Source organism: Rana temporaria (genome assembly GCF_905171775.1).
Source record: "Rana temporaria chromosome 4 unlocalized genomic scaffold, aRanTem1.1 chr4a, whole genome shotgun sequence".
In the NCBI taxonomy this organism is placed as follows: Eukaryota; Metazoa; Chordata; class Amphibia; order Anura; family Ranidae; genus Rana; species Rana temporaria.
Window position 1 is genome coordinate 4,706,035 of NW_024404432.1, and position 8,996 is coordinate 4,715,030.

At 44.4% G+C, this 8,996-nt stretch overlaps 1 protein-coding gene across 1 annotated transcript; it reads left to right on the plus strand.

Moving 5' to 3' along the window:
• The first annotated feature begins 2,896 nt into the window (after positions 1 to 2,896).
• On the plus strand, positions 2,897 to 8,019 carry LOC120921735. Its single transcript, XM_040334269.1, has one exon. The coding sequence runs from the start codon at positions 3,157 to 3,159 to the stop codon at positions 8,017 to 8,019; it is 4,863 nt and encodes a 1,620-aa protein (XP_040190203.1). The 5' UTR covers positions 2,897 to 3,156.
• Positions 8,020 to 8,996: the final 977 nt, after the last annotated feature.

The following is an 8,996-nucleotide window of genomic DNA, read 5'->3' on the forward strand; positions in this document are numbered from 1 at the left end:
CATCTTTATCACCTCCGGCGTTCTAGTTTCTGTTTTCTCATTCACTTCCTGGTTTGCGGCGCTCGTTCATGTAAGAACTACATTTCCCAGTATGCATTGCGGCACGCCCAGTAATTCACAACTCCTTGAAGTCTCTAACACGTAGAGAGCATTCTGCCGCACAGATGTAGTTCCCAGGAGGGGGTGAGCACTTCACTGACCACCGCAGTAAAGCCTCCCTTCACGGTGGTCAGTAACAATCAGACAAGCAGGAAGTGAACAGAGAAGAAATAGAGCAACTTCTGAGCAAAAGATAAATGAAAATTCAGCTGATTCAGCAGGGATCGGTCACATTTCCATCCATGTGTGGTCACTACCGGATAAGTCACTCAATCAGCGGCTGCAGCCAATAGCTCCATCACTGATCTGTGTATTCTGAGAGCGGAGGAGCGCCCCCCATTGTCAGAATACAATAGTGCAGCAGGGAGGATTCCCCCATCGCCCTCCAATGTCCAATGTGTGGATGAGGGAATCATCAACTAATTGCCCACTGAAGGGGTTAATCTACATTTCTACATTATATATGTGTGTATCATCATCTGCTGGAGATAAAAGACGTCACAGTGACTATGGAGGAAGAGGACGGACATGACGGGGTTACTGGGTGTAAATAGAAGATAAGATCTTATTACCTCCTCTGCTGCCTCTTCCAGCGATGTCTCCTCACTACTTCCTCCCGACTCACCTCTCACCCGAAACTTCCTGTCTGTGCCTGACATCACTTCCTGTCTTCCTGTCTGGGTAGAGGTGAGATCAGCACCTTGCGGAGCTCAAAGTAACTGCAGCCCTGAGAAACATCTCGTAGTGTGAACACGGCTTTGTGCTGTGTGTGTATGTACTGTATATCCTTATAGATGGGTCATCTCCACTCCCACCAAGGGGGATAGAAATATATTACTGCTCGGGGGAGGGGGGGAGACATTCTGGCCCCTTTGATTTGGCAGTAAAATTGATGTGAGATTTAGTCATGTAGAACATCTGTTATATGGATACAAAGAACTCCAGCCGAGAGTAAAGGGTGGAAATGGCTCCTGATCCCCAGATTTGGGCAATTATGTCCCCAATATAAATAGAAAAAAACCTGCGCTATGTGTAACAACTCAAATACCTCCAGAAATAACTTTGTAACTGTCCGCTTATCATTGTGGATCTTGTTCAGCACTTACTGCTGAGTGGAACCTTTCTGCCTCCCTTTGGTTCCCTGGGGAATGTTTTGATCAGCAGGATTACAAGACCACTCCTTCTTCCTGTCTTAAAAAGAAAGCCTTTTCCTGTATCTCAGATGCCACATGTTAGCTGTCTGCATAGGATTTCATGGAAGATGTCTGCAGAAAATCCCTAAAGCTTAAAGTTTGTACCCCCCTTGGCAAGTGGATCGAGTTTTCACGGTGCTATGGTGCTATGGTGCTTACGATATTCATGTTTACGGTGCTCAAGGAGATAAAGAAAATAATATTCAACCCTGCTGCGCACCTTTGTCGTGAAAGAATAAAACTACTGCACCCGTCAGAAGCTCTCCTCTTGTTATTTATTCAATGCCAAAGGGGCCGTAACAGTGAAAACTTGTCGCTGCGGTGGAGACTCGACATCACCAGCTGCGTCGCTGTCTTCATCGAACTGTGAGTAAAGGCTTCCCAACGCCTCGCAAGACACGTGCGGACGCCATCTTGGCAACAGAGACTTGGCTAAAAAAGTAAACGTGTCACGTGGACTTTTAAATATAGCGGGCTCTTTATATGTGATCCGGAAGCCGCCCTTAACTACTATGCGAGCCAAATAGTTAATATTTTGCTAAACCAGTGATCAAGTTATTATATTCGTGTTTAGAGGCCTAGTGTCAGATTTAAAGCAACGCTATCTTCCAAGTTCCTAATCCACTAAACTGCAGTTATTTACGTAAAGGGTTAATTGTCTGGTTAGAAAGTGTCAGCAGTATATTCGTTTAAAACATTTTGTAGTACTGTATGCATTGTTTGCTAATCTTTAGTTACAAGTGTGAACACCTGTTATCTGTCGTAGCCCTTAGTAGCAAGTTTGAGCCAACACTCATTCAAGTTAGGTTTCAGGCACACTCACACTTGAAAGGCAAAGGCACACTAGAACAAAATGTTGTCACCTGCTGAAGAAACAGACAAACCCACAGAGTCACAACAGGTACGATCCAGCTCTAGAGAGCGAAGCCTAACAGAAAAGGGCAAAGAAATGCACAAAGAAACAGTTAAGAAAAATGAAAAGGCATTCAACAAGGTGTGCAACTCTTGGAAGGAGCTAGCAAAGGAATGTAGGACAAAGTTAAAAGATTTCTGCTCAACTGAAGACCTTAATACAAGATTGAAAGAGATTAAAGCCAAAGAAGCGTTAGTGCACCAACAGTATGAGTCCATGTGCCGAAATAATTCCACTACCCCGTACGTTGTTAAGAAAATGGATGCATGCACCGCGTTAACGGCTGAAATCTGCAACCTCATCAGCAAGCGGCTAGAGAATGTAGATGAAATCTTTAACGATCAACTTGAGAAGGAAAGGGTGAGGATGGTGCTTAATAAAGAAGAGCATGAGTCAGTCTTTGGAAACTCAGAAACAGAAACTGTCCTCTCAGAGTCATTACCAGACTCCAACGCAAGCTCAAGAGCCACTTCCAGATCTAGCAAACGCGCTGACGCAGAAGCAGATCTTGCAGCCAAAATAGAACAGGCAAAGGCGACGCAACAGATGCGCGAGGAGCAAGCTAAGCTGAACAAACTAGAGGCAGAAATTAAACTGAAGTTGGATGAGGAAAAGACAAGACTACAACAGCTACACGCAGAAAATGAAGTCAAGGTAGCTGCAGCAAGAGTGAAAGCCTACACCACTTATGATAGTCTTGAAATTTACGAACAGGAGACAGACCACAATGTGCAATACCTCTGCCAAAATAATGAACCACGAAACTCATTGAATCCAAAGGCTGTGCCATTTCAACCTTCAAATACACCACTTGGGGTGTCAAGACCAAATGAAGAAGTTAGTCTAACCCCAGGACTTGCAAGTCTGCTTATCTCCAACCGTCTCCCTATACCTGAACCAACTGTATTCACAGGTGATCCTTTGAAGTTCATAGATTGGAAGATATCCTTTATGGCGCTGATTGATCAGAAACCACTCCCTGTGTGCGAAAAAATGCTGTACTTGAAGTGGTATCTCGGTGGTGAAGCTCGTAAGGCAGTGGAAGGGTTCTTCTACCGAAATTCAGAAGATGCCTATCTAGGTGCTTGGGGAATCCTACAGGACAGGTATGGAGGTCCATTCATAGTGCAAAGAGCCTTCAGAGAAAGGTTGGCTAAATGGCCAAAGATATCAGCAAATGACCCTGTAGCATTAAGAGAGTTTGCGGATTTCCTTCAAGGTTGTGTGGAGGCCATTCCTCATGTTAAAGGCCTAGCTATTCTAAATGATTGTGAAGAAAACCACAAGCTTCTCAAGAAACTGCCTGAATGGATCGTGCGCAGATGGGGTCGCATCGCCGTGGACGAGCTGGACAAGTCCCAAGAATACCCAACCTTTGCTCGTTTCACAGAGTTCCTGCAAAGGGAAGCTAAGATTGCATGCAACCCCATTGCCTCTCCTTTTCTCCTCAGTACCAAGACTACAGATGAGAGAATTCCCAAGAGAGCCAAGGCGCTCAACACAAGCACTCAAATGAAGCCCTCTACCTTCAACGTTCCAAATATCTCAGCTTCAAGACCGAAACCACCTTGCCTAGTCTGCAAAGACGAAACACACGGTGTCGCTAAATGTCTGACTTTTGCGGCAAAGACCATCGATGAAAAGAGGGCCTTTATTCACGAAAACCATCTCTGTTTTGGTTGCTTAAGAAAGGGCCACACTACAAAAGACTGCAAAGGAAGACACACGTGTAGCATATGCAGTCGACGTCATCCAACCTGTTTGCACATACAGAGAGACACTGAGCCTGTCAAGGCATTAAACGATGATTCAGTAGGCATGAGAAATAAGGCAAACGACAACGTTCCCAAAGTTATGTCCCATACTTTGACAAGACATACGTCTGCCACATCCTGCATTGTTCCAGTTCTGTTGTCAGCTACTACGGAGCCTCAGAGGGAAATCCTCACTTATGCCTTACTTGACACACAGAGTGATTCAACCTTTATTCTGGCAGACCTGGTATCGAAGTTAAGTGTGAGCACCAAGCCATTACAGCTAAGGCTCAGCACAATGACAGCGGTTGACACAGTTATTTCAAGCCAAATTGCTCACGGTCTGCAAGTGCGTGGCTTCAACTCCGAAGTTCAAGTCCAACTCCGTCAAGCCTATACAAGAGATTTCATTCCAGTAGATAAGTCTCACATCCCCACTAAGGAGACTGCACTCCAGTGGTCACACCTCAAACACTTGGCAAACAAGTTACAGCCACTTCAAGATTGCGAAGTAGGACTACTGATCGGTTATGACTGCCCATCAGCACTGGCTCCCTTGGAGGTTGTTATCGGCTCCGAAAATGAACCCTTCGCTCAAAAAACTATGCTCGGCTGGAGCATTGTAGGATCAGCAAATCCACATCTTGATAGACAGGGTAGCCAGAGCTTCGTACACAGAGTCGCAGTGAAAGAAATGCCAATGCCGCCGGTCGCTGATGTGTTAAAGGCTTTAGAAATGGACTTCATTGAAAGAAATTATGAAGATAAGTACGTGTCTCAAGATGATGTTCGCTTCGTGCAGTTTCTCTCGGAAACTATAATGAAAAGGAAAGATGGACACTACGAGATGCCGTTACCCTTCAAAGACAACAGTCAACCGGCACTACCAAACAATAAGAGGCTGGCCCTTATTCGACTTCATCATCTAAAGAAAAGATTAAAGGGAAATAGACAGTACCATGAACACTACACTGCATTCATGGAAGAAACAATCAGAAAAGGTGATGCAGAACCAGCCCCTTCATTATCAGAGGAAGAGACAGTGTGGTACATCCCACATCACGGGGTTTATCACCCCAAGAAGCCAGACAAGTTAAGAGTTGTCTTTGATTGTTCAGCAAAGTTCAAAGGCATCTCCCTAAACGATACCTTGCTGACAGGTCCCGACCTGATAAACTCTCTAGTGGGAGTCCTCTGTCGCTTCAGGAAGGAAGCAGTTGCTGTGATATGCGACATTGAAAAGATGTTCCATCAGTTCTATATCCCCTCAGAAATGCGCAATTACTTAAGGTTCCTTTGGTGGGAGAACGGTCAGTTGGAAACAGAACCGAAAGAATACAGAATGGCAGTTCACCTTTTCGGTGCCAGCTCCTCTCCAGGATGTGCCAATTTCGGCCTTAAGTATCTTGCACGACAACACAAGTCAGAACATCCCTCAGCATCAGCCTTCATCGAGAAGAACTTTTATGTCGACGACGGCCTAACTAGCGTTCCAACAGTCAGCGAAGCTTCAAATCTAATCCTCGAAACTCAAGGATTATGTAAAAATGCTGGCCTACGACTGCATAAGTTCAACTCTAATAAAAGGGACGTCCTGTCCTGTATAGCTCCGTCAGAAAGAGCAACAACTAGTGTACCTGTCAAACTTAGCCCAGACTCAACAACAGAAGGACAAGTACTTGGCATTCAGTGGTCAATTGAAAACGACACCTTCAGTTTCAGTGCTGACATAAAGGATCAACCCTCAACTCGTCGTGGTATCCTGTCAGTCGTAGCCTCCCTTTATGATCCTCTAGGCTTCATAGCCCCCTTCATACTGAGTGGCAAGTGCATTCTCCAAGAGCTTTGCCGCAGAGGCATCAGTTGGGATGAAGCACTTCCTGAGAGCTTATGTCCACGGTGGGAGGCTTGGAAGAGTAGTCTGCAAGCTTTAAGGGAAATCAAGATACCCAGATGTTACCATCCCCCAGACTTTGGTAACAGAATGAAAGTGGAACTACACCACTTTTCCGATGCCAGCAACATAGGATATGGTGCCTGTTCGTACCTTAGGTACAAAAATGACAGAGATCAAGTCCATTGCAGCTTCGTAATGGCCAAGGCAAGAGTTGCACCAACGAAGATTGTGAGCATCCCAAGGCTTGAACTCTCAGCTGCTGTCACTGCAGCAAGGTTGAGTGTCATGTTGAAGGCAGAACTTGAAATAGAAGTTGACAAAGAGTTCTTCTGGACAGACTCCCAAGTAGTCTTAGCCTATATCAATAACGAAGCAAGAAGGTTTCACGTGTTTGTAGCCAATCGTGTTCAACTCATAAGAGAGATTACAGATCCAACCCAGTGGCATTATGTGGATACGACACAAAACCCAGCCGACCATGCATCCAGGGGTCTACATGTAGCGGATATCTCCACCTCAAGTTGGTTATCTGGGCCTAGTTTCCTTTGGAGATCTGAAGTGCACGCATCTTCAAGCTCTTCAGCAAAACTAATTGTAGGCGACCCTGAAGTCAAACCTGTTACAACCCTTGCATCACAAGCCAATGAACAAACTGATACTCTAAATCGTCTGAGCAGGTTCTCCAGTTGGTCAATGCTCATTAAGGTGATTGCAAGAATCAGGAGAATAAAAACGAAGACGTATCACTGCAGCAATCTTGTGTCTGTGGAGGAACGTAAGGAGGCCGGGGAGGTAGTGATAGGTCTAGTTCAACAGCAAGTTTTCCCCCAAGAGCTAAAACTCCTTCAAAGAGGAGATAGTCTCCCAAGTTCAAGCCCTCTTAGCTGCCTTGACCCCATTCTGGTTCAAGGACTTCTTCGTGTTGGTGGAAGGCTGTCAAGATCAACTCTTAGTCAAGAAACAAAGCACCCAGTCATCCTCCCAAAAGAAGGGCACATTACCCAGTTAATCCTGTCCCACTATCATGCAGCCATTCATCACCAGGGCCGCAGCCAAACTCTAACAGAACTCAGAGCAAATGGATTTTGGGTGCTTGGTGGAAGCAAGTCAGTTGCCAAGTTAATACATAAATGTGTACAGTGTCGAAAGCTCCGGCGTCCCACAGAGGAGCAGCATATGTCAGAGCTTCCCGAAGAACGCGTAGAAGTTTCAGCTCCCTTTACATACTGTGGTATGGACTGTTTTGGTCCCTTTATCACCAAACAAGGTCGAAAGGAATACAAGAGGTATGGTCTAATCTTCACATGCTTCTCCTCACGTGCAGTCCACATCGAAATGCTTGAAGATTTATCTACAGATTCCTTCATCAATGCCTTAAGGTGTTTCATCAGTTTAAGAGGAGCCGTTTGCCAACTTCACTGTGACCAAGGCACAAACTTCACAGGAGCAAAGAACGAACTTAAAGAAGCCCTGAAGCAATGTGACACAAAGGCACTAGAAACTTTCCTAGCTGATAAACAGTGTGAGTTTATCTTCAATGCTCCTTCCGCAAGTCATGCAGGTGGAGTCTGGGAACGTCAAATTAGAACCATTCGTAATGTGCTAAATGCTACAACAGTCCAATGTTCAAGTAGACTAGACGATGCTTCTCTTAGAACGCTATTTTATGAAGCCATGGCCATTGTTAACAGCCGTCCTTTAACTGTCGATGGAATCAATGACCCCAAGGCGCCAGAACCTCTAACTCCAAACCACCTCATCCTGATGAAATCCAAGGTTGCATTACCTCCACCTGGGAAATTCGTAAAGGAAGACGTATATGCAGCTAAACGGTGGCGTAGAGTGCAATATTTAGCAGAACAATTCTGGAGTCGGTGGAAAAGAGAATACCTCATGAGTGTTTCCACAAGACAGAAATGGCACACACCTCGACGTAACCTCAAAGTAAATGACATTGTCATAATCAAAGATGATATGTCTCCCAGATGCCAGTGGCAACTAGGACGTGTAATTGAAACTACAATAGAAAAGGATGATCTAGTTCGTCGAGTCAAGGTGTTAGTAGGTGACAGAAGATTGCAAGATAAGAAGGACTATGTATCAAAACCTTCAATTATTGAACGTCCTATTCAAAAGCTAGTAGTCCTCATAGAAAGCAAATAAGTTCAGTTTTAGTGATACACTAGCATACCACCACACAAGTCAGTAGCCAGTTACAGAGGTACCTATAAGCTAAATTGTGTATGATGCACCATGTTTTATAGCGGCCAAGGTTATGTTCTGTAAATTATGTATGACTTTTAGGTTATGTTCATCATAACATAATTTGGTGGGAGTGTAACTGTCCGCTTATCATTGTGGATCTTGTTCAGCACTTACTGCTGAGTGGAACCTTTCTGCCTCCCTTTGGTTCCCTGGGGAATGTTTTGATCAGCAGGATTACAAGACCACTCCTTCTTCCTGTCTTAAAAAGAAAGCCTTTTCCTGTATCTCAGATGCCACATGTTAGCTGTCTGCATAGGATTTCATGGAAGATGTCTGCAGAAAATCCCCAAAGCTTAAAGTTTGTACCCCCCTTGGCAAGTGGATCGAGTTTTCACGGTGCTATGGTGCTATGGTGCTTACGATATTCATGTTTACGGTGCTCAAGGAGATAAAGAAAATAATATTCAACCCTGCTGCGCACCTTTGTCGTGAAAGAATAAAACTACTGCACCCGTCAGAAGCTCTCCTCTTGTTATTTATTCGATGCCAAAGGGGCCGTAACAAACTTCTACCGGACTGCTGCTGTAACAAAGGTAAGTCTTCCCTTTATCACCTAGAAGAGCATTATGTGTCACAGCGCTGTCCTATTGTGTGTGCCGCCCATCAATTATCACAAATACACTAAAATATGTGGAGACATTCATATATAAAGTGCTAGGGGCTCCAATAATATTCTCTGCAGATCTACTGCTTCCACTTTACACATACTTTTTTAATCTCGTAATAATTGCTGCTACATTAAATAAAGTAAAACCTGTGCAAATTCATGTAATCATACAATATTTTGTGCTCAATATAGTGTTCTCTGCAAGTCCACTGCTTACACTTTGCATCTACTTCAATTAACTTTTTAAAAACAAATATCCACCAATCAA

Excerpts from the sequence above, each read along its gene's own strand:
- LOC120921735 (XM_040334269.1), top strand. The coding sequence starts at position 3,157 with ATGGCGCTGATTGATCAGAAACCACTCCCTGTGTGCGAAAAAATGCTG.